The following is a 26,110-nucleotide window of genomic DNA, read 5'->3' on the forward strand; positions in this document are numbered from 1 at the left end:
TACCAAACTCCTTTTAATCAAGGGAAGCAGGACAGTAGGAAAGTTCAACTTTTCTGCCAACTGGCCCCTCCCACCATCTTTACCATCATTGAGAAAAGCCCGGCTCAACAAAGCATCAAATACAATTTTCTGTTCTATACCCATTTCTTCTTACCTGCGTTCAAGGGAAAATAAACATCAATACCAATCCCCAGAGTAAAATCACACAGTCTGGATAGGATTAATATAGATTTCAGCTCCCAGTAAAGCATGATTTTCTTTTTCTCTTTTTGGAAAAACATTTTATTAAGAACATCTAAAATTGCTCCACTAGCTCCAGTAAGAGTAACATTTCCAATGCATTGCCTCAGAATGAGCACAGCCCCTTTCACATCACTACAATACTTTGCTTGTCAATAAGGTAGTTAATAGAAGTAGGAGAAAAGGAAACAACTTTTGGACACCCACCAGCTTCATTTCTGTGAGGTTGGGGACAGAGGAGTCACTGCATGGCCCTTCGAGATCATTTAGCCAGGCTGCTCGTGGGTGCAGCAGAGTAGGTTTTAGGAATGCTGGTCACCTCACGCTGGTACCTTTGGGTCACAGGGAAACGGGCAGCTACTCCCGGGCCTGGGGCCTATGCAAGGAACTCCACAGGGCTACCGCATCCCCAGACTTAGACGGACCACCTGCCCATGTGGCTCTCCAGAAAGTGTCCTGGGCTCTAAGGATGGCCTCCCTGGTCCGCAAAGATTAGACGAGCGCGCAGACTCCGGCCCAGGGGCCATCTAGGCGTCCCGGGTACTAGGAGGGGTTCGGGGACAGCCAGAGGGGAAGCCGAGGACGGTGTGAGGGCAGCTGCCGCCGGGTCTCAGCAGGGTCTCCATTCGCCTTAAGGCTCCTACACTGTCCCAACTACCTGGACACCTCCCCCAGCGCCCACGCAGAGGCAATGCCAAGGCCCCATCCCACCCTAGGCTCAATTTCGCGAGCGGGGCTACGCAGCACTCCGCAGGACTCCTGCCGCACCCCTTCCTCCGCGGGGCTGGGTCGAGGGACCGGAAGATGGCGGCGGCGGCGGGGGCGGGGCCCGACGGTCACTCACGAGGCGCCCTTGACTAGCTCCGGCCGCCGCGCCACCTACCTTGCTAGAGTGGGGCCCGGGCGCGTGCGCGGAGGGACGGTGACGAGCACTTGGCGTGGCCAATCAGCGGCGAGGAGTCCCGGCCGGCGCCCAACCAGGGTCCCGGCGGCGGCGAAGCGAGTAGGTTGTAGGTGGGCAGCGTGTGTGGCGGACGCCTAGTGCCCGGGAGCAAGTCGCCGGCCTCGCTGCTTCCCGCGCGCCCAGCACCGCGGCCCCTGTAGCCGACGTGAGGACACTGCAGAGGCTGGTGCCCGCCGCCCCGCCAGGTTCGCGATCCATCCCACGAACGCCTCCTGCAGCAGTCGCAGGCCACCTCCTCCAAGGGGACCCCTCCTCACCAGCTGCTGCAGAGACACATGACGGGCTCGGCGCTGACCAACTAGAAGAGTCGGCGGAGCCCTCGGAGATCTCCCGGACTCGTTCCCCTGCCCAGGGCGCGCGACGGGGAGCATGTTCCCGCGGAGGCTGGCGGGGGTGGCGGCGGCGCTGGCGGCTCGCGCCGTGCCGCGGGGCGGGGGCCTGCTCGCGCTGTTGGCCAATCAGTGCCGCTTCGTGACGGGCCTGCGCGTGCGGCGCGCGCAGCAGATCGCGCAGCTCTACGGCCGCCTCTACTCGGACAGCGCGCGCCGCGTCCTCCTCGGCCGCCTGTGGCGCCGGCTCCGGGGCCGGGCCGGCGATGCCTCGGCCGTGATGGCGGCGCTTGCCGGAGTGTTCGTGTGGGACGAGGAGCGGATCCAGGAAGAGGAGCTGCAAAGGTAGGCCCAGGGGCGAGGTCGCTGCTTTTCCCCGGTGCCCGGCTCAGGTGGGTAGGGCGGGACCTTGAACCGGGGCGGCTCCCAGTAGTCCTTGAAGCTCGGCGGGGCTGAGTCCTATTTTAGCAATCCTTGCGGGGTTTTCGTTTGTTTTTTTAATCCTCACTCGAGGATATTTTTACCATTGCTTTTCAGAGGGGGGGGGAGGGGGAGTCATGGGAGTCATCGATGTGAGAGAGACACATCGATTGGTTGCCTCCTGCACGCGCCCGCACAAGGGCCTGGACGAGCCTGCGACCGAGGTACGTGCCCTTGGCCAGAATCGAACCCGGGCCCCTCCAGTCCGTGGATCGACGCCCTAACCACGGAGGCAGACCGGCTAGGGCAGTCCTTGTTGTTGTTGTTGTTTAATTGCCTGTGTTAATTTGATTTGTCGGGCAGGAAATAGGACGTGTAGGTTAATGTAGGAGGGAGACTTTGAATGGGGAGCAACAAATAATATGAGATGTTGAAGGCACCTACATGTGGCCATCGTTCGTCTAATCCTAAAGGCACCCAGAAAGGTGCAAATTCAAGCCAAGTTTCAAATCTGACATGCAGTTTACAGAGTAACTTCATTCCAAGTGGGACTTGGTCAGAAGTGCCAGGAGAGCTCTCGTCATTGTGACTCCAGCAGAATGATGAGGCTGGAAGGGATTTTGCCCTCCTCTCACAAGCCAGTAGTCCAGACATTTGAACCTATAAGCTTCAGTGTTTTGCTACTGTAACTAGGACTTTTAGAGTACTGGTTTCGTTAGGCTCTGAAATCATGCTGTCTTCATCAAAACCTCAGTGTGAAAACTGCGTGTCATTGACTGAATTTGTTAATCTGTGATTTTAAATTGGTGTTTCCAGTTTTCAAGTAATCTCCTAGAGAAGCCCTGCTTCAGCTTCTTGCTTTACTAAAATTGCCTCTGTTTTCTTTTAACAGGTATTCTTAAACTGCTTTCTCCACACACGTACACTGTTCCCCTTGAACTCTGAAACTGATTTCAGGAACCTGGAACAGTTGTCCCCACCATAAATCACACACAAGTCTTATTTGTTCCACATATTTTTCTGTCATTCCACATTTTTGGTTTGGTTAAAAATGGAAATACTAAAGTTAACATTTGTCACCTCTTTAGAGGTGTAGCACCCAGATGTCAGGCATATTTGTGTAACACTGTGAGTTGTGGGTAAATGCAAGTTTATTTTAAGACTGGTAATACTTTTCCTAGCAGGAAGGATTACTGTTTTATAAATGCAACTTAAAATCAGAACCTCAAACAATCTTACAAAAAAGTTAAGATAGCAAAGCGTGATTGCTACTTGGCTATTTGTTCTAAGAAACAGTCTGGGGGGGGGGGGGGGGAAGAAATAAAAGGAGACTTTTAAGTTGAAAAATTATCCATTAGCTGTTTGAAACCTTATTCTGTTTTTGATGATGATACCAATGTCCCACAGTGGTGAAGTTTGAGGGGGAAATTCTAGTTGGATCTGTTTGGGGAAGAAGAGAAAGACCAGAAAAGGGCTCCTGGGTATGAAAGAGAGGGAAGATGTTTTGGGGGTGGGAGTTGAATGGTGTTGGAGCCTAGGGGCAGATGACATTGTTTGGCTTCACGTGTTTTTATGGAGGAATGTCTTGGAGCCTCTGTTTGAGTAGGTCTCCTATTTGCAGGAGCTAGTGGGGGAAATAAGATAGGAAATCACCCTAGCCAGTTTGGTTCAGTGGTTAGAGCATCAGCTCGATCCCCTGCCATGCCGGAGGCAACGGATCACATGTTTCTCTCACATCCATGTATCTCTCCCTCTTTCCCCCTCCCTTCCACTCTGAAAAAGCAATGGGGGAAAAAATATCCTCGGTGAGGATTAAAAAAAAAAAAAAGTTATGAAATCAAAGTGGTAAATGTTTGAGTTTAGTAGTCACTGTCCACTGGGGCAGAAAGATCAGGCCAGTTGATGACCATGCCCCCAGTATTCATTCCATTTCCCTCTGTTTGGGCTGTTTCTGAAACGAGAAGGCCGTTGAAATACTCTTGGTTCTAATCTAACTCCTAAAGAGATATTGTTATGGGTTAACCTGCTTGAGAATTTCTCAAGCTTAGACGAAGGCCAGTCAGAACACTTAAGTTGTCTTTTTTGACCCTCTCCAGGGTTGTTCTAGTAAAGCCCCTTATTTAACACTTCATTGTCTATTTCATGCTTGATTTCAGTCATATACTTAAAATTTGTTCAAGTTACCCGTTTTGAGGATTTTAAAAAAGGTTATCTTGGTAGGGAGGCAAACAGTATACTATTCAACTATGTTTTGGTTATATAGTGGTTCCATAGGTCTTTGTTCTGATAGCTTGTCATGCTTATATTTTATTGAATACAGTATTTTGGGTACAGGTTAACTTCTTTTGCTTGGTGTTTATTCTGTTTGCTTTAACAGAGGCACTGCTGAGGTTGTCATAGCTAGCTTAGAACATCTTAGATTTTGTTTGTTCTAGTGAGATGATATTGGATAGCTTCCATAATGGACTGTAGTTGAATGTGCCTTGGGACAAGTGCATTTCTTTCATTGTTAATGGAAGAAGAGAATAATTGTCCCGTGGTCCTTAAATCACAGCCTTTGGCTCTTCTGTGATGTTTCTGTACCAACTTGTGCTGGTACAAACTAATTCTGTGATTGCTGTCTTGGTTATATAGTGATGGAATGTGCAGGATATCTCTTTGTGTGCTTTAAAGTGGCATGTGTTTTTTTTTCTGTTATTTGAGTTTCTATGCAGAATGAAAAAGAATAACCTTGCTTTCTAGTCTCTTGTGTTTAAGAACATCTTAACAACAAATAGGGTCTTATTAATCTAACAACAGGAAGAAAATTTGAGAGAAGAAGGGCACCAGGTGTAGAAATCAAGTCTTTTACCCACCTGGCTTCAATTAAATAAACAAAATCACTTCAATCACTATTTTTGGTGCTGCCTGGCATTCTGTGAGCCCAGGGCAGATCTTATGGAAAAATACAATAGTAATATTTGGTTGCTTTGGAACATTAAGAAAAAATTACAGGAACAAAAAGAGGAAGGAAATTAAGAAATATGAAAAGCCAGGGGAAAATGTTCCATTAACCTCCCGTCTTTTTAAAAAAGTTACAGTTCATTGCTCTAGAAAGTTGAGTAAATAAGTGCCAGTAAAGTTTCATACAGAAAATTGGCTGTTTTCTCATTTTTGCCTTTGTGGGCACTCAGAATATTTTTAACTTCATTATGCTATTAACTAGATAAATGATCAATAAAAAGTCCTTTTGGCTTAAAGGATTTTTTAAAAAACCACTGTCACTGGAGGGTATTTTACTGATAAACCCTCCTTAGACCGTCAGAACTACATCAGAGCTGACTTGAATTGTTTGAGGTTGTCTTCACTATTTTACCATTAACCAGTTGGCCAAGAATTGCAATGAGCTAGTTGATATCTCTTATTACTAGGTGTGTCCCATAACAGTTATACTTAAAAGTTTCTAACTTTCACAGAATGGAATTTGAGGCGGGGGTTTTGTGAAATGAGTCAGTTGTCTTACTGAAATTGCTGATTACAGGTATGGCTTTTTTTGAATCATTTTTGAGCCTTGTATCAAACTCTGCACTGATGGCAGGATCCCGTAGATGGAACCAACCATTATTACTTATTCTTCCGTTTTCATGGTTTTACACCTTCAATTTCCATAGCTCTCAGTCCAGCCTCTCTCAAATACTGAACCCTCTTTAGTTTTGGAGAAAGGGAAGCATTGATCCTCTTACTAATCTGATTCTGTTACTATTTTTGGAATAATCTCTCTTGTCCTTCTTTCCTTCTTATTACTTGTTTAAGTCTCTCAGATAACAAGGTGTAGGCATCCATCCTGCCCAAACAAGATTTGGCAAAGCAGGCTACCCAGATGTGTGGTGAGAGGTTTTTCCCTCCTTCCTTTGCATACAGGGTAGTGAGTGACTGGCACCTGGGTCTGTCATGTCAGCATTTAGCAGTTCAGACCTCTCAGAGATTTTCAACCTGGGGAGATAATCATTTATATTTTCATGATGCATTCTTGCTCCAGCAATAATATTGTGCTATTCAAAGAATAAATGTTACTTCTTCACAAGGCATTTCTTGTCCCCTCTAGGACCTTAGTCTCATCATTTTAATAAAGGCCACTTAGTGCCCTTTAATTATATGGATCAGAGCTCTGTGCCACCTTGAGTCTTATAAGGCCATTAAAAATATTCCTTATAGTTTAATTTTCTTAAAACCTTATTACTGTGTGATTTAGTGAGCCCCTGATGTACTTTTTAATAAAATATTCCTGCCTGCCTTTATTATGTGATATGAATGACATTCAAGAATGTTGTTTATTTTAATTAAAGGATGCTTTACTAGTCCTGAAAAGTGCCATGTGATGCCTGCCTTGTTCTCTGAGCAAGTCTAGCTGTGGTTTTGTTTTTTCCTCTGCAAGACCATATTGCCTACTCCAGAGTTCCTTCCCTATTTCTATACATGTTTGCAGTGGTAGCAGTCAATCCTGTTTTGCAATTTTTAACTCAAAACTTTTCTAAAATGGTTAAACCTTTTCATCAGAACATCAGTATAAATAATAGATTCTTGGTTGCAAACAAAGAAACTGATACTGGTTAACTTAAGACAAAAAGGAATTAATCAGAAAGATGTCAGGTCTCTCAGAGCCAAAGTACAGGTTGGCTGAGAGAACTGCCAAGACCAGCTAGCTACAGGAATAATCTTCTTAGGTGCTAGTGTTGCTGGTTTTGTTTCCCCTAGACCATTTGCACTACTGCACTGTATTCTCTCAGGATCACTGAGAATAATCTCCAAAAGATCCTGTGCCTTTCTCATTCCTCAAGATTCAAAGTCTCTACCAGAAGTCTCTAACCTTACTTAAATCAGGAGCTGTGCTCTAACAGAGAAGGAGGCTCCATCCCACCTCTTCTGGGATTCTCCCCAAAGATTGCAGGCAGTCAGAACAACAAATTTCCCCCATGTAAATAATTTCATCTAACTCCAACGTTTAAAATTCAGAGAATTGGAATTTTAGAGCTAATAGAAACCTTCAAGAAATAATGTCCTCACTTTATAGGTGGAAACAGGGAGGGCTTTAATAAGAATTTGAATTATTGAGGCCCACTTTCATATTCATTTATTTGTTCAATTCAATAAACATTTGTTGAGCATCTAGTGTTTACCAGGCTAGGAGCTGGGAGTACAGATACGCAAACCACTGATTCTAGGCCATTGGGGAATTCATAGTTTAGTAAGGAAGGCAGATATAAAGATAAATTAGTTAAAATGTGGTGTTTCTGTAGAAAAAAGTAAATGTAGTAAATGTATGTGGTTCATTGCCTAGAAGTTAACCTTGAACTTTGTGGGGGTTTTTTGTTGGTTGGTTGGTTGGTTGGTTGGTTTGGAAGATGTAGAGGAGTATAAGGGCACTTTAGACAGCGTGTGTCAGTAGTTGGTATCTTTAGTCTTGAATCACAGAAGAGTTGTATATGACATAGATAGCCAACAATCTTTCCTGTCTCCTATTTAAAGGGTAAGGGGAAAATATAAGCCATGTTTTAAAAAATTATTATGAAATGTTTCAGATATTTATATATGATGTATAATGACACATAGTATGATATATGGTATTGTTACAGGCAGCCCAGACCCCAGAAAACCTGTTATCCATACAGCCCTCAGTCAGAAGGAGAGGGTTGTCCCCAGTCAATTCTCATGTAAATGAATTTAAAGGAGAGACTCTGATTGCCTTGTGATAAAGCCAATTTAATGAATCAGTTAAAGCGAGCAGATTTATTAAAGAAGCAAGGCAAGCAAATGTCATCTGGCATAGCACTTGGATGGGCTCTCAGCTAATCTGAAGAGCAAATTGGGTGGGAGTTTGAGGTGTTATATACCCTCCTGTCCTTAGGTTTCAAATTCCTCTGTTGAATATCTTGGTATAGATTAATTCTCAAGGTCCCTTTTTACTTTGTTGTGGCCTTCCCAGAATTCATGAGAAGCACCTGGCAATTTTATTTTACCAAGCCTCAAGACTGCTGGCTTCTCTGTTAGGGAGTGAAATAAATAAATAAATAAATAAATAAAACTGCCCTTTTTTTCTTTCCCCTTCCCCCCTCATTTCCTGCATTCTCTCCTTAGGGAGGCTTTTAACCATTTGCTCTCTAGTGTCCTTGGCTGGGGATCTTAGAGAAAGGGCCTGTAATTTACAAGTTGGCTGCAAACTGCCCACACTGTTTGGTCTTGTTTTAACATTCCTGTCTCAGTTTCCCTATTCCACTTGCCCTAGAATTTTTCTAGCTTTTCACTACCCTGCAACAGTATTGTTTGGAATGTTTTAAAGTTTTATGCAGTCCTGTACAAAATAATAAACTGAATCCAGCAGCATATAAAAAGGATTATACACCATGAACAAGGAGGATTTGCCCCAGAAAAGCAAGGTTAGTTCATCATATAAAAATAGATAAAATAAAAATTTTTTAAAATCAATTTAATATACCATGTTAATAGAATAAAGGAAAATAGGAGACATCTATAGTACTGTCAACAATAAAAATACATTAAAAAATATAGAATAAAGGACAAAAACCACATGATCCTCTCAATAAATGCAGGGGAAAAAAGCATTTGACAAAATCCAGCCTTCTTTTATGTTTTAAAAACCCCCAAAATATTTAACAAAGAATAGAAGCAAACTTTCTCAGGCTGATAAAGGGTATCTATGGAAAACGCAGCTTAAGGTATAGTTAATAGTGAAAGACTGAAAGCTTTCCCCCTAAGATCAAAACAAGGCAATCTGTTCTCACTGCTTCTATTTAACATTGTACTGCATGTTCTTGTCAGGGAAATCAGGCAAGACAATGAAATAAAAGGCATCCAGATTGGAAAAGCAGAAGTAACGCTATTCTATTTGAAGCTGACCTGATCTTGTATATAGAAAATCCCGAGGCATCCACAGGAACTGATTAGAGCTAATAAATGAGTTTACCAAGGTTGCATGATACATGATCAATATTTAAAAATCATATCTCTATACATTAGCAACGAACAATCCAAAAATAAAATTAAAACAGTTAGTTTTATAATAATATTGAAAAGAATAAAATCCTAAGGAATAAACTTAACTAAAGTGCATGACACAGTGAAAATTGCAAAAGATCACTGAGAGACCTTTTAAAAGACAAGTAAATGGGAAGATATACTGTGTTCATGGGTTATTGTTAAGATAGCAATACTTCCCAAAGCGATTTATAAATTCAACACAATTCCTATCAAAATCATAGGCTATTTTGTGGAAATTGACAATCCGATACTTATATAGATGTGAAAGAGACCCAGAATAGTTAAAACAATCTTGGAAAAAGGAAGATTTGAAGAACTCACCCCAATTTCAAAATTTACCACAAAGTTACAGTAATTGGCATAAAAATAGATATACAAATTGTTGGAATAAATTGAAAGTTTAGAAAGAAGCCCTTAAATTTACTGTGAATTAATTTTTAGCAAAGGTACCAACACATATCAGTGGGGGAATAGTCTTCAACAGGTGGTACTGGGGTAACTGGAGATAGACATGCAAAATAATGAATTTAGACCCCCTACCTCACATTATACACAAAACTTAATTCAGTGGATCAAAGACTTAAATATAAGCTAAAACTAAAACTCTTAGAAGAAATTATGGGCATAAGTCCTTAAGACTTTGGATTGGGCAAAGGTCTGATATAATACCAAAATAAATAGAGAAAAAATAGATTAATTGAACTTTATCATAATTAAACTTTTGTGCATCAAAGGTGACTATCAAGAAAGTGAAAAGACAACCCATAGAATGGAAGAAAATATTTATAAGTTGTATATCTGGTAAGGGATTAGTATCCAGAATATATAAAGAACTCTTATAATTCAACAATAAAAAGACAACTTAATTTTAATTAGCAATAAAAAGACAACTTAATTTTAATTAGCAATAATCGCACCTCAGATAAACCTCATTGGCTATGATACTGCCACTGTGCAAAGCTAGGACAACTCAGTTTTAAAATGGGCAAATATTTCAATAGATGATTTCTCCAAAGAGACACAGATGGCCAATACACACTTGAAAATATGCTCAACGTCATTAGTCATTAGGAAAATACAAATTGAAAGCCACATGAGATACCATTTCACATGCATTAGGATTGCTAGAATAAAAAAGATGGACGATGACAAGTATTGGCAAGGATATGAAGCACTTGGAACTCATACATGTTGATGTGAATATAAAATGATGCAGCTGCTTTGAAAAATAATTTGGCAGTTCCTCAAAAAGTTAAACATGACCCAGCAAATCCATTCCTAGGAATCTACACAAGAGAAGTAAAAACCTACATTTATATGAAAACATGTACACAGATGTTCAAAGCCATATTACAGTAGCCAAAAAGTGGAAACAGCTTAAATGTCCATCATTTGATGGATGAATAAATAAAATGTGATATATACACACAATGGAATATTATTTTGCCATAAAAAAAGAAATGAACATGAGTGAACCTTGAAAATAGATTAAGTGAAAAAAAGCCAGACACGTGAGATCATAGTGTGTGATTCCATTTATATGAAATGTCCAGAATAGGCAAGTCCATAGAGTCAGTAGATTAGAGGTTGCCAGGGGCTGTGGGGAGGCAGGAATGGAAAGTGACTGTTGATGGGTATAGATTTCTTTTGGGGATGATGAAAACATTCTAGAATTAGTGGTGATGGTTGCACAACCTTGTGACTATACTAAAAAAACACTGAATTGTATACTGTAAAAGGATGATTCTTATGGTGTATGAATTATATCTTTTTAAAAAAGAGTAAGAAAAATACTCTTATAGTGTAATAGGAAGACAAAGAATCCAATAAAAAATGGGCAAAAGGTATTAAATGACCTTTCATAAGTCATAAACCTTAATAGTTAACATTTGAGGGCTAATTATGTGCCAGGTACAAAGCACTTTACATACAAATTAATTTCTACAATCAACCTTTGAGGTAGGTACTATTGTTAACCCCATTTTACAGGTTAAGAAATAGGGACAGTAATTCAGTATACTACTTAATAAATGTTGGAGTGGGAATCAGACTCCAGAACTTACATTTTTATTCACTTTATATTGTTTTAAATCTACACCATTCTTATACAAGTCTCTGTGTGGACATGTCATTCCCCAGGGCTGACTCCAACCACCTGCAACATACCTGTTGTTTTTCTCCTTTCCAGATCCATTGATGAGATGAAACGGTTGGAGGAAATGTCAGCTGTGTTTCAGAGCCCTGGGGTTGAGCGCCACCCTCCAGAATCAAAATCCCAAACAGAAGGGAATAAAGATTCAGGTGGCAAAGAGGCACCATGGGAAATGGTGATGGATAAGAAACACTTTAAACTGTGGCGGCGCCCTATTACAGGCACTCATCTTTACCAGTACAGAGGTGAGCCCAGCTTGGCTGCCTTGTATGTTCCATGGTTGCCCAGGTGTCCGGGACTTCTGTTCCTCAGACTCTAAACTGTTCCGTTCTGGTTGTTTCTTGGTTTACTTTTGTTTGCCATGGTTTACTATTTGTTGTCTTTCCTAGATGACAAGTCTCAGTGTCCTCTTTGCTGTACTTTTCTGTAGGGTGTCTTTGCCACACCAATATGACTTCTAGTTTCTGAATCTGCCTTTTAGATCTGTCAGTGCTATAATTGAAATACAGTAAAATGATAGGAATATGGTGAGTGATGAGAGTGTGGCTAACATCCCTGATTCTTATTTGTCGTTCTAGTTTTTGGAACCTACACAGATGTGACACCCCGGCAGTTCTTCAATGTTCAGGTGAGTAAATTTTTATTCCCTAATTTGGACCCTCTAAGCCTAGAAATGCACTTAAACCACCCTTCACATGAGTAATTTCTCTGACTTAGAAGACATTGGCTTCAATACATACATCCCTCTCTGTACCCCTCATCTCACATTGAATAGCATCTGGGTAAACGTTTGACTTACAATTTCTTTGTCCAGTGTGGACGAGACCAATTCTACCCCTTTCCAGATCCATTGATGAGATGAAATGAAATAGTTGGAGGAAATGTCACCTATTTTTCAGAGCCCTGGGGTTGAGTACCACCCTCCAGAATCAAAATCCCAAAAAGAAGGGAATGATGATTATAGCACCCACTATAATATGCAAGTGCACACATTCCCCTAAGCACTGAATTTTGTGAATTTACATTGAATTTTGTTGGTTTGGATGTGTGTAATAGTGTCTTATTTTGGAATTCCTTAAGTACTAGTGATGTTAGAAATTTTTAAAGAATAGGCTACTTGGCATTTCTTTGTGTGAGGTGTCTGCTCATCCTTTTGGACTTTTTGTTGAAAACTTTTTAGAATTGTTTTATCCTTATACATTTATGTCACTATCTATTATTGTATTTTCCCCAGACATACCTGTTACATCTTATATTATTCTTTGGTTTGTCTTTTTCTTGTTAAGATTTGCTTGTAAGGTAATGGCATTGACCTACAAGTGGAGATTTTAAGTCATCTGTGTAAGCACAGCCATGTCTTTCGCACTTTAGCACACTGTCTTTTAGGTTGGATCACTGTTTCAGGAAAACTTCCTTGGATCAGAGGCCCAAGCATCTGGAGAAGGTTTCTACAGCTTTGTTTTAAATCTCTTGTCCTTTCTCTTTCCATAGCTAGATACAGAGTACAGAAAAAAGTGGGATGCCCTGGTAATCAAGCTGGAAGTGATTGAGAGGGACGTCATTAGTGGTTCCGAGGTTCTTCACTGGGTAACACATTTTCCTGTGAGTATCTTTACTTCTGGTTTTACTTTTACCGCGTCCACGTGAGACAGAACAATAATCCTGCTCCTCCCTTTTTTTTAGTATCCAATGTACTCACGGGATTATGTTTATGTTCGGCGGTACAGCGTGGATCAGGAAAACAATGTGATGGTGTTGGTGTCACGGTAAGTATGTTTACCTGGGACTCCTGCTGAGTTCTGTTAGCAGTGTCCTTCACTCGTATATGTCTGGTGGGTTTGCATGTTCTCAGTGCCCTTATAAGTGAAGCCTGGGTCCTATCCATCCCAGCTAGAACATGATAGAACATGAATTTCTTAATATTGATAATTTAAAAAAGAAGTGCTCTGCCTTCAACACAAAGCCTAGTGAGCTGGGAATTACCAAGGGAACTCACTTTGTTTTAGAAGTTAGTTTGCATTCATTTGTCTTGTGACTCCTGTTTTCTTGGTTTTTGTTAGTTCTTACCCAAGGATTTTTTTTTCATTGGTTTTTAGAGGAAGTGGAAAGAAGGAAGGGTGGGGGAGAGAGAGAGAGAAACCTCGATTGGTTGCCTCCCACACTCACCCTGACCAGAGCCCCAGAGCTCAAACCTACAACCCAGGTAGGTGCACTTGACCGAGAATGGAACACGGGACCCTTCATTGCATGGGCCGACATTCTAACCACTGAGTCACACCAGCCAGGGCTGTTATATTTTATTTTATTTATTTATTTTTAATCCTCACCAGAAGTTGTTTTTTTCAGAGAGCAAAACATTGATGTGAGACAGAGACATCTATTGGTTGCCTTCCATGCTTGCCCCAACTGGGGCCAGGGATAGAGGTCATGCTTAGAGAGGAAGGGAGAGAGAGAAAGAAATATCGATTGGTTGCCTTCCACACAGTCCCCAACTGGTGATCGAAGTCACCACCCAGGTATGTGCCCTGACTGGGAATTGAACCTGCAACCTTTTGGTGCATGGGGTGACACTTATCCAACTGAGCCACTGTGGTTGGGCTTCTCTGTTGTATTTTAAGTATTAGTGCCTGCTTTTTAGATTTTTCTCATAACTTTAGCTTCTGTGCTGTTTTGTATGTAGACATTCAGTTTCTTTAACTTTTCTCCTTACCAGTGCTGTGGAGCACCCTAGTGTGCCGGAGTCTCCAGAATTTGTAAGGGTCAGATCATATGAATCCCAAATGGTTATCCGTCCCCACAAGTCATTTGATGAGGTGAGTTTTACATCATCCAAGAGGCGTGTGTGGGAGCTTTGGAATTTTCTCGAGGAATGCCATTTATCTGAAATGGGGAGGTCATTGGTGCATTGGTTCTCAGAATCCACTGGAGTCTGAGAATTTGGATTTTTAAGAAGTTCCCAGGTGAGGCTGATGCTACTGGACTGGAGACCACACTTTGGGAACCTCTGCTGTGGGCTGATAGACCTGGAGGATTCCCCAAAGACAAAGTACCATTTATCTGAGAGACAAGAGAAGATGATATCCCCTAACTTATCAGCCTGTGGTTAGCAGCATTCTTTAGGAACTGGAGCGAGTACTTTTCCATTAAAATTTCACCACACTGGGAAAGAACATATGCAACCGTTCTTGACTTCTGTTTCCTTGTCTGTAAAATGAAAGGGTTAGACCAGCAATTTTCAACCTTTTTCATCTCATGGCACACGTAAACTAATTACTAAAATTCTGCAGCACACCAAAAAATATTATATATTTTTGCCTCTGTGACAAAAAAAAAAAAGGTATAATTTTGATTCATTCCCACTGAACAGCTGTTGTTGTGTGGGCCGTTGTCGTTTTTTTATTTGACAATCTAAAGCAGGGTTGGGAAACATCTGGCCCGTGGGCCATATGCAGCCTGAGAAATAACTTAGTCTGGCTCTGCCAAGGCAACTGCAGGCGGAACTCAAAATTAAGTAAACCTAGGAGCTTTTTTCATAGCTAATTTTTTTTTTTTTTAAATATATCTTTATTGATCTCAGAGAGGAAAGGAGAGGGAGAGAGAGAGATGGAAACATCAGTGATGGGAGAGTCATCGATTGGCTGCCTCCTGCATGCCCCCAACTGGGGATCGAGCCTGCAACCCGGGCATGTGCCCTTACCAGGAATCCAACCCCGATTGCTTGGATCCTAGGTCGATCCGCTGAGCCACGCACAGCCGGGCTCATAGCTAATTTTTAAGTTGATAATTTTGTGTGGTCCTCGAATAATGTTATAAATATCCAAATGGCCCTTGGTAGAAAAAAGGTTCTCCACCCTTGGTGTAGAGAGAACTGGGTTGCAGTGTAAAAAGGATTATTTACAGTGTGTTGTAGTTAAAAATGTTTGGAAGTCCTTGCTTTAGAAGACAGAAAAGAAATAAGACTGCTGTTGATGGCTAGTTACCTTTTTAGGAAGAAGAGTCTAGATCAGGCTGGGAGCACTGTAGGAGGCAGACTTATGTTGCTTTTGAAAATTGAACCTTGTCCATATATTTCCTGTTTGGAAGAAATTGACTTGAATTCCAGCACTGCTGCCTTTAGAAACTGTGAGCATAAAACAGCTAAGCCATAGTTCAGCACCTGGCACAGTATGTTGTATCTCACAGGCACCCAATAAATAATTTCTTTAGCTGGGGTGGGGAGACACTAGGAATTATCTCTATAATTCTTTTAGTATAATTGTGGCAAGCTCTTATGCATAAGGTAAAGCTTGAGCTGGTTCTTGTGAAAAAGCAGGTAGACTGTAGATAGAGGAAAACAGGAAGGACACTAAGGGTAGAAGACATGTTTAACATGTCTAACAAAGATGAGAATGAGCCCTGGTCATGTTCAGAGACACATTGCATAGAAAGGAAGGTAGAGGCTGCGGGGAGTGATAAATTACATTGGCTTATACAGAGGGTACTTGAAAAAGGCAGCCAAGTATGGATTTGCCTGATGGAAAATAGAGCCTTGAGCCAAGGTATGGTGTTTTGTTTTACTTTTTATTATGGAAAATTCGAAATGGTATACAGAAGATAAAGAATTAGCAACAACCTGATGTATCCATCCCAGCTCCAACAGTGATCAGCTTGTAACCAAACTTGTTTTATTTGTACCCTTTCCCAATCCCCTGATTATTTTGAAGCAAATTCTAGTGTTGCTATAGAACCCATAGAAGAATTCTTCTACAGATATTTTAGTATTTATCTCAGAAAGATTTTTGAAAACATAACCTCAATATCATAATAATCCCTAATATCAAATATGTAGTCAGTGTTCAAATATCCTGGTTGTCCATGATTTTTTTTAGTTGGTTTATTTGAATCAGAATCTAAATAAGATCCAGACGTTGAAGTTTGTTCATACTGTGTCTTTTTTTTTTTTTAGAATTTGCTATGACTAATATTTTATTGCCCATTATGTACATGATACTTTCATATTATTGAATAGGCTAATTCTTATAACAACTCTGTGGGGAAGACATTATTTGCAGATTAGGGCACCAAAGACAGAAGGCTAAGGGACACATTTGATTTTATACAACTGTGATAATAAAGGTTATCATTATATATAACAACAGCCCCTAGTGCTTTATGTGTGAATTGTTTCATTACAATGCTATGAGATAGGTATTATTGTCATTCCCAATGAATAGATCAATAAATTGACATGCATTAAAGTTATTTCACCTGCCCACAGTCACACAGACAGTAAGTGGTAGAGTTGAGGTTTCAATCCAGGGTGAGACTGACTTCCAAGGACAAGCACTAAGGCAGCGTTTATTGTCTAGTCTAGTAAGTGGTACAGTCACAGATTGAACTCACATCCTTAGAATCCAGAACTGGTACTCACTTTTCTGTACATTTTGCCAAGATAACTACCCTCAACAACTGTCAGCTTGTTTGTGTTCCCCATCTGGCACATGATTGAATGAGCAGTGAAATGACCAGTGATCATCAGGCAGAGAGAGAAGAGGGAGGAGAATGGAAAGTTTATTTAATTCTTGTTAACTAGACAGTCAGCCTCCAAATAACAGGTTGTGCACTGAATATAAAATTGCATTCAGAAGGGGAGTATAAATCCTCAGATATCGAGAAGAGTATATGTGTCTAATTTTAAAGGAAAAATTAATATTTTTCATTTTTTGACATTCAGTATTTAATAGTCTCAGGTGTACATAGTGCTTAGATAATTATATAATTTATAAAGTGACCCTCCCGATATTTCAAGTACCCACCTAGCACATACATAGTTATTACAGTATTATAGACTGTATTCCCTATATTGCATTTTACACCCTCGTTGCTATTTTATAACTACCAATTTGTACTTGCACTCCTTTCACCTTTTTCACCCAGCCTCCCCCCTCTTTCCCCTCTGACAACCATCAGTTCTCTTATCTATGAGTCTGTTTCTGTTTTGTTTGCTTATTTTGTTTTTTAGGTTCCTCATATAAGTGAAATTATATGTTATTTATCTTTCCCTATCTGACTTATTTCATTTAGCATAATATCCTCTGGTCCATCTCTGCTGTCACAAATGGTATTATTTCATTCTTTTTTTTTGGTCAAATAATATTCCATTGTATATGTTTTCCACAACTACTTTATCCATTGGTTTGTTGATGGTCACTTGGGGTGCTTAAATATTTTGGCTATTGTAAATAGTGCTACAATGAATGTAGGAAGGGGTACAGATATCTTTTTGAATTAGTTTGGGGTTTCTTTGGATAAATAGCCACCAGTAGAATTGCTGGGTCATACGGCAGTTCCATTTTTAATTTTTTGAGGAACCTCCATACTGTTCCATGGCAGGTACACCAGCTTGCATTCCTGCCAACAATACACGAAGGTTTCTTCTCTACATCCTCACCAAAACTTGTTAAGTTATTGATGGTAGCCATCCTGGCAGGTGTCAGGTGATATCTTATTGTGGTTTTAATTTGCATTTCTCTGATGATTAGTCACATTGAGCATCTTTTCATATGTAGTTGCCCATCTGTATGTCTTCTCTGGAGAAGTGTCTATTCAGGTTCTCTGCCCATTTTTAATTGGATTGTGTTTTTTTGGTGTTGGGTTGTATGAGTTCACCAGGTTAGGGAAGTTTTCATCATTATTTCTTCAATTAGGTGTTCAATCCCTTTCTCTCTTTTTCCTTCTGTTTTCCCTATGATGTGAATGTTGTTACACTTGATGTTGTTTCAGATGTCCCTTAAACTATCCTCATTTTTTTTAAATTCTTTTTTCTTTTTGTTGCTCTGATCGGGTGTTATCTGTTATCTGATTGGGTGTTTATTTTCCAAATCGCTGATTCGATCCTCTGCTTCACCTAATCTTCTGTTGATTCCTTCTAGTGTATTCTTCATTTCAGTTATTCTTCATTTTTGACTGGTTCTTTTTTATGGTTTCTGTGTCCGTCTTTCTGTTTATTAACTCTTTGTTGAAGTTCTCACTGAGTTTACCTATTCTTCTCCTAAGTTCCTTGAACATCCTTCTAATCATTGTTTTGAACTCTCTTGTCTGGTAGATTGCTTGCCTCTATTTCATTTAGTTCTTTTTTTTGGAGATTTCTCCTGTTCTTTCATTTGAGACATGTTTCTTTGTCTCCCAATTTTGGCTGCTTTTCTATTTTTGTTTCTATGTATTAGGTAGATCTGCTGTGTCTCCTAGTCTTGGTAGGGTGGCCTTATGTAATAGGTGTCCTGTGGGGCTCAATGGCAGTCTCTTTGATCACTTGAGCTGGATGCTTCATGAGTGTCCCTTGTGTGGTTTATATGACTCCTCTTGTTGTAGTTGAGTCTTGATTGCTCTTTGCATATTAGTGGGTGGGGTTGACCCTCAGGCTGGCTGGCTATGAGGATTGGCCCCTCCACAGTGTATGAGCTGCTATGCGGGGGCTGACCCCAGGAGGTGGAATTTGGTCCAGCAGGGTCTAGTGCCTGCCAAGACCTCCCTTTGGGTGTTTCCCTTGTGGAGCTAATCAGGTTGTGCTTCATTTTGGTCTGAAGCCAGCCACTGGGTGTGTTGGTTCACGGAACTCCTGGTAGGGACTCTGGTGCAAGTCAATATCAGACACTGCCTATGACTTGCCCTGGGCTGCCCGTTAAGAGCTATAAAGTGTTCCACAGTAAGTAGCTGCTTATGTGGGCCTGGGTGTGTGGGGGAGGGGCCAAGCTGTGTAGTAAAGTGGCTGTCTGCCACCAGTACCAGGCCTAGGGCAGGTCAGCAAATGGCCCAAGGCACTCTCTGCAGAGCCTCGGACAGTATGTGAGTTGTATGAGGCGGGTTCTCAGGGAGTCACCAGGTAGGGGCTAACTATGTTCACCAGGTTAATAGACTGGGTGTGAGGCCACTCAGCAAAAGTCTCAGCATACACCGAGGCCAACTGCCACCCATCTGGGACTTTCAGGCCTTTGCAGTGTGGTAGGGGTCTCAGGGAGTCATCAGTGTGGAATCAGTGGAGTTTGTTATGCTAAAGCAGGTTAAGATTTGACTCTGTGGAGGAAGGGCTTGGTTCAGGAATAGTGGCTCCTGTCAGGCACACAGGAAGACAGCCCTCACCCTAAAGCCATACAACTCAGTCTCTGTGTGTCTTTGGTACCCCCAGAGCTCACCCAGAATTCTTTGAGAATTTTTCAAGAAAGACTGCAACTCAGGCCCAGGCTGGTCACAGTCAGTGGGTCCTCAGGGTGTGGTCAGGTGGAGCTAGTACAGTTTTCCAGGCTAATGCTTTGGGGATGTAGTGGGCCCAACAGGAATGAAACCCAGGTTGGGTGCCAAGGAAAAATGCCCTCACCTTAAAGCCACACAACTCGTTCTCCTTGTGTGTCTCTGGCATCGCCCAGGCTTGCCCAGAATGCCTCGAGAGTTTTTTTTAAAAAGACTGTAACGTGTACCCACACTTGTTTCCAGTGGCAGAGCTTACAGCCCTGTTGGAGTTGGGAAGAGTGGGGCCTCAGGAGTAGTGGGGCTTGGGCTTGTGTAGCTCCCCAGGCTAATGCCATGTGGGAGGAGTGCTTGATCCAGGAAAGATGGGATGCATGGGCATTGTGGGAGATGGACTCAACACAGGGATGTTAGTGGCTGTCCCTCCACCCCTCTCCCAGAAGCCACACAACGCGTTCTCTCCCTGTATGATTCAAGCACCCTGCAAGCAAGATTTTGTGCTCTGTCCCTTTAAGACGGGTGGGGAATATCTGGCCCACGGGCCAGTATTGTCTGGCCTGGCCCTGCCAAGGCAGCTGTAGGTGGGACTTGAAATTCAATAAATCTAGGAGCTTTTTTTATAGCTAATTTTTAAGTTGATAATTTTGTATGGCCCTCAAATGATGTTATAAATATCCAAATGGCCCTTGGCAGAAAAAAGTTTCCCCGCCCCTGCTTCAAGAGGATGCCTGGGTTTCCAGTAGCTTTTCCTCTCACCCAGAAGGATTGAATTTCCTCAGGTTTTCATAGTCAGGCATTATGTGGTCTCCTCTTCCCAGCACTGGTGGTCTGGGCTGGGGAGCCCCTCGTGGGCTTGAGACCCCTTGCTCCTCAGGGGGCGACCTCTGCAGCTGAGATAATGTTACAGATTCTCAACTGCCACATGTGGTTGTGGGGCCAGCTCATTTAGGATCTCTGCCACTCCTCTATTAGTCTGGATGTAGCCTCTTCTGTATAGTCTTAGTTACAGGACTTATGTTCAACTAGGGATTCTCCAAAGATAACTTTTTTTTTAAATACCATTAGAAACTCACTGAATGTGTATATATTTTATTAGCTTTAATTCATTACAGTTATTAATTATTTTTTCTAGTGAGTTTATTTGAGCCAAACCAAGCACAATTGCCTGGAAAGCAAAAATCTCAATGGAGTGAGAAAATGCTACTCTGGTTATTCTTTTTTTAAAAAAATGTATCTTTATTAATTTCAGAGAGAGGGGGAGAGAGAGAGAGAAACGTCAAAGATGAGAGAGTCATTGATCGGCTGCCTCCTGCACAGCCCCACTAGGAATCAAACCTACAACCTGGGCATGTGCCCTGACCAGGAATCGGACCCCGATCTCCTGGATCATAGGTCGACTTTCAGCCGCTCAGCCATGTCGGCTGGGCTACTATGGTTATTATTGATGCTCAAACTGTCCTATGTTTGGCTACTGGGAGCATCATCTTACTGGCTCGAATCCTTTGACTTGATCTCAGGAGCTCTGTTTTCTGGTATTATAAGATGTCCCAGCTTATCGTGTAGTTTTAGCTCTAAACCTCGACGTTTATATTTTTTCAGGGGACTCTTGTTCCTCTTAAGGAAATGTGACTCAAGTATCAAAATTTGTCTTCCAGGAGTACTCATAGTAGTAGCAGCTTGCTCTTTGTTCTTAGGCTTTTTCACAAGATAGAACTAAGTAATAAGTTTCATTTGTTTATTTTAAAGATAAATCCTAAGTGCATACTAATACTTAGGATTTACTAATTCAAACTCAGGACTGTATAATTATTTTGTTTGTTTGTTTTTGTTAGTCCTCACCTGAGGATAATTTTTTCCATTGCTTTTTAGAGAGTGTGGAGGGGAGGGGTGGAGAGAGAGTGAGAGAGAGAAACATCGATGTGAGAAACACACATCGATTGGTTGCCTCCTGCATGGGCCCCAACTGGAGCCAGGGATCAAACCTGTAACTCAGGTATGTGCCCTTGACTGGGAATCAAACCTGCAACCCTTTGGGGGGGGGGGGGGGGGGGAGGCTCTAACCACTGAGCACACCAGCCAGGGCGAGGACTATGTAGTTTTTATTTATATGTTACATCTACCCTTTTTCTCTGTGCTGAAAAACTAAATTCTCAACTCCCCACCCCAGTGTAACACTCATTTACTTGAACCTGAAACACACAGCAGTCTCAGACTAGTAATACCAACAAGATCAATAATGTGATGACTAAAAACAATGTGTGTCTCCTGAGTGTTTATAACTGGTTCTGTGGTGGGTACTGTTCCCATTCCCGCTGTCTGGGCCTTACTTCTCCTTCCTCTTACCTCCGTAGTATTCCTCTGGAGCTCTGTGACGGCACACATTTAGGCACCCAGCTAGCCTTCTAAGTGGAAGTTCCCAAGGGCAAGGACTAGCACATTTTTTTTTCCTATAGCACTTAGCACAATGCCAGACACGTAGCAGACATTCTGATAATATTGAGTACATGAATAAGAGAATGAACAGTTTCCTCAGGGAAAAAGGATATGGACTTTGGTGTAAAGGCACAAGAGCTTGAAGTCTACGTCTGCCACCTGGAGTTGTGGCTGTCTGCCATACAAAGTGCAGACTCACAGTGGTTCCCCTTACCCCTTGGTGGGGGGTGGAGCATAATTGGTTCGGACAGGATCAGGACACCTACAGGCCTCCTTAATCCTTGTCCTTCACTCTATCAGGCAGCAAGAGGGCTGACCCAGAAAGCGTGGGTACGTGGGCCCCATGGTCAGAGTCCTGGGTTCATGTTGGCTCTCATTGAGTATATGAAGGGTGACCTTAGGCCAAGTTACTTAACCTCTCTGAGCTGAGTTTCCACATCTGTAAAATGAGGGATAACAGGTCCTACATTCTGGGATTGTTGTGAGGAGTTGAAGCTGTTCTTGGAACATAGTTAAGCACTGTGTGTGAATGTTTGCTGTTAGTAATAGAGTTAATACCATTTTGGTAAAGGTTAAGATCTTTCAACAGTGAGGGTGTGTGTTGGGGTCCTCCATGCCACCCCCACATTAGAAGATCCACTATAAGGACTCATAGGACAGCATATAGTTGTCCTCACAGCTAAGATTCATCACACTGATACACAGGGATGCACAGCTGGATCATAAGGGGAAAGGCAGAGCCCGGAGGGATCCTCGTGCAGGCTTCCCACGCCCTCTTCCTGTCACGAGGGTCACAGAGCCCATTCTTCTCCCAGCAACAAGAATGCAGCAACATGGGTGTGATGCTCCTGCCCAGGAAAGCCCATTAGAGACTTGGCACCTGAGATTTTTATTGGGGGTGGTTCCATAGGCACCTTCTGTCCAGCACATACCAAAATTACAGAGCTCCAGGAGGAAAGCAGGTGCTCAGCATAAATTGCTTGATTTGCAGGAGGCAGTAGAAGCCATTCTTAGCATTTGAATGGGGTCACTCCTGCATCCAGGTTCCTAGGCTCCAGCCAGCAGCCAACCTTGCCAGCAGGCCTTTCTACGGATAGCAAGCAACCTCTCAGGTCTTCAGGGTTAACTCTTCTGCTTAGGGTTAAAGAAATGGCACTCTCCCCCAGCCTCAGATCATGGTTGTCCTGTGGGCCTTGACAAGGAGGCTGTGGTAGGTAATTCTTCAGGTACCTTCATGTTCACTTTTTTTCTTTTTCAGAATGGCTTTGACTACTTGTTGACATACAGCGACAATCCCCAGACTGTGTTTCCTCGCTACTGTGTTAGTTGGATGGTTTCCAGTGGTGAGTGGGCACTTGTGTGCAGGGCCTGGAACCTGGGTTGAGCATTTTGTTTTTCTCTAGCTTCTTATTGGCAGCAGCTAGATTCGTACTTGTGTTTCTGGAGTCCTCTTGGGGAAATTAAACATCCTTCTAAGCTTGTGCTTGAATGTTATGAAGCTGTGGAAGCCTCCAGCTGGGTTTGGAGGGATGAGAAGTATGAAGTCCCAGAAAGGAGCTGTACTTAGAGGGGAGTTTTAAGGGCATTTGTTTAATGCCTTAAATATGGATTGTGGACATTAATGAACTTAAAATTTTTTTACTTAGGTAGTATTGAGGACATAAAATTTGGCAGAGAAAATATGGTGGTCATAGGACAGTCACCTGGAGAAAGGGGCAGCACCTGTCCTAACAAAGGCTATACATCATGGCTGTACTCATACCTTTCTCTTTCAGTGTCTTGCCTTAAAAAGCATCCTGATGTGATTTTCTTTCTTCTGGCATCTTCTTGTACCTCGGGGAAAATGCAGAGGATACTAGGTATATAGGCTGTGCCACTGATAAGTGATATCGTTATCACCTGAAAGAGGCACTTGGGATTTAAGTGCCTTAAATCCCTTTTCAAATGATCTCAGAGGTCATGGGTTTTCACTCTACATTTTGAGAGGGAACTGCCACCCACAGGTTGTCAATCAGGCTGTGATCTCTATAAGAAGGGATGGGCTCCACCATGAAGGAAATAGGGCTTTTGAATTTTGAGTCCACTGCTGGGTTGTCTGTCAGCCTGCTTACATTCCCTTCTCTCCAACAGGCATGCCAGATTTCCTGGAGAAGCTGCACATGGCCACCCTGAAAGCCAAGAACATGGAGATCAAAGTAAAAGACTATATCTCATCGAAGCCTGTGGAAATGGGCAGTGAAGCCAAGGCCACCACACCATCTTCTGAGCGGAAGAATGAGGGTAGTTGTGGCCCTGCCCGGATCGAGTACGCTTGAAGGGCTTTGGGATAAGAAGGGACAGGCCACTTCTAGCCCTGTCTCGGTCCCTGTCACTCTGCTACAGAACAGGGACACGTACTAGAAGACGTCTGCTATAACCACCAGTGCAAGATAATTCCACTACTGGTGTCTGGTTTCACTCAGAGCTGCCTTTGCTCTTTGTCAAAACGAAGGAGGAGGCGGCGCCCAGGGGTGTTGTCCTATTCTCAGGCCAAGCGCTCCGCAGTTCAGTATCCCAGTGCTAACCTGGAGCAACCCGTGCCAGGCCAGGAGGGGCGACTTGTTTCTGCTTCCTCTGAATGGTTTCCTCTGCCAACATTCCAGTTCCCACCATCAGTTCTGCAGCGTTTGGACTACTTTAGTCTGAAGGTCCAACTGGAAAGTGAAGGAGGCCCGTTGATGGTTCAGTGAGGGGTCTTTGGGAGCGCCCTTGGTACTGTGATAGTCCTGGTGGTGAATGGATGCGAACTGTTGCTTGGCAGTGTAAGTGCCTTGTCCTCACCTTCTATCTTTAGGAACATAAAGTTTGCACCAGGAAGTTTCTCTCTTCGCTTCCCCAATACCACCCATTGACTATCCAAAGCCATTTCCTTTGGTCTGGCCGGTTCTACATTCATGCACTATGTTAATTTGGCTTGCCCGCCCCCCCCCCCCTTCCTCGGCCCATTTACCAAGAATACTGGGAAACGAATCCTTTCAGACAGTAGCTTTCTGTATTATTACTGTTTTGATAGGATTAGTGGAGATGCTCAAAACATCCCACATTAATATATATTTTTTTGATGTTAAAAGTTTATTTAGTTCAGTGTTTCACTTACTGAATTCTGAAGTATAATATATATTTTTTAATCTTTGTGTCAAAAAGTAGGGATTTGGGAATGAATAGAATTTCTCTAGTCCCACTATCTAGAAAACAACATTTTGATTTAGGCATTATTTTTCACACTTCGCATTGGACTGGATGCCGAGGACTTGTCCATCTCAGAAGGCTAAAGGCGGAGGAGTGGGGTTGGGCCACTCCCTGGAGCACTCAGCTGTAGACAAGCTGTGTGAACCAGTGGATGAGATCTTGCCCCAGACTAATGTAATGGGTTTATGTGACTCTTGTTCCTCTGAAAGTTTCTCTTGCTCTCTTCAGAGCTAAAATAAAAGCAAACTGCTGTGTGGATGCGATCTCAGACAGATGGTATCAGTCTGGCCTCGTATCAGTCTGGCCTCGCTGCTTCTGCTCGTGGTGGTGCTGCCCTCTGGTGGGATGATAGGGATCAAGTTTTAAATCCTCTTCCCTTCCCCTCCCCCCTCTTAAAAAATGATTTAAATGATCAAGTTTTCCCCCTTTTTTTTCCTATTTGGATCTAAACCTGAGACTAACTTAAGCCCCTCAACCTTTTTGTTGCCTGTGTGGTTTTGTGCCAAGGAAATCACAGCCCAGTGTTTCCGGTCTGGCTGCCTCTGAGTCTGGTCGAGCAGAGACGCATTGCGCAGCCCCAGCTGCTTTTCTTGATCAGTTTTCTCATGCCCAGGACCTGACGAGCCAGGGAGAGGCCTGGGTTATGTCTGTACTTAGCGCCTGCGGTTGTCAGGTGTGGGTGGGTGTGAGCGCAGAGGTGTTCAGGAGCTGGGTGTAGCTCATGTTCTGGTTTTTGGGAACGTGACTGCATTGGGGTCGGCCTATACAGTTACTTGTGTCGTCATAATGATTTCACTCTTGATATTTTTATCAAATGTGTGAATAAATAAAGATTGGTATAAAGGAGTATGTTTTTGGACAGGTGGTGGTGGGGAAATCTTGCATATTGGGGCTTATCATTGCTTCCTGACTATGAAGTTTGAAAAGAAGAGTTTCTACTGGTAGAGTTGGCATGTGGAAGTAAGTGTGGTCCTTCCTGGTGGTGGCCGACCCAGCTAACCACTTTGGACAGTGAGCCCTTTCCAGGTGACCAGTTGGCAGCTGAAAAGCCACCTATTTCCACTTCCTTGTGTTGATCTAACCCAT

At 42.6% G+C, this 26,110-nt stretch overlaps 1 protein-coding gene across 1 annotated transcript; it reads left to right on the forward strand.

The window, feature by feature from the left end:
* STARD7 (StAR related lipid transfer domain containing 7) lies at positions 1 to 25,871 on the forward strand. The gene is made up of 8 exons (XM_081156693.1): positions 1 to 1,878; positions 11,177 to 11,385; positions 11,719 to 11,768; positions 12,632 to 12,742; positions 12,824 to 12,906; positions 13,854 to 13,953; positions 23,055 to 23,139; positions 23,927 to 25,871. Exons 1-8 carry the CDS (start codon positions 1,574 to 1,576, stop codon positions 24,109 to 24,111), a joined length of 1,128 nt encoding a protein of 375 aa, XP_081012819.1. The 5' UTR covers positions 1 to 1,573; the 3' UTR covers positions 24,112 to 25,871.
* The last annotated feature ends 239 nt before the right edge of the window (positions 25,872 to 26,110 follow it).

This window comes from Miniopterus schreibersii, assembly GCF_964146895.1.
Source record: "Miniopterus schreibersii genome assembly, chromosome: 13".
Taxonomy (NCBI): Eukaryota; Metazoa; Chordata; class Mammalia; order Chiroptera; family Miniopteridae; genus Miniopterus; species Miniopterus schreibersii.

Bases quoted from the DNA above. Each gene is read 5' to 3' on its own strand.
- STARD7 (XM_081156693.1), top strand. From the start codon at position 1,574: ATGTTCCCGCGGAGGCTGGCGGGGGTGGCGGCGGCGCTGGCGGCTCGC. The intron at 11,386-11,718 runs GTGAGCCCAGCT...TTGTCGTTCTAG, and splicing joins TCATCTTTACCAGTACAGAG to TTTTTGGAACCTACACAGAT. The intron at 12,743-12,823 runs GTGAGTATCTTT...CCTTTTTTTTAG, and splicing joins ACTGGGTAACACATTTTCCT to TATCCAATGTACTCACGGGA.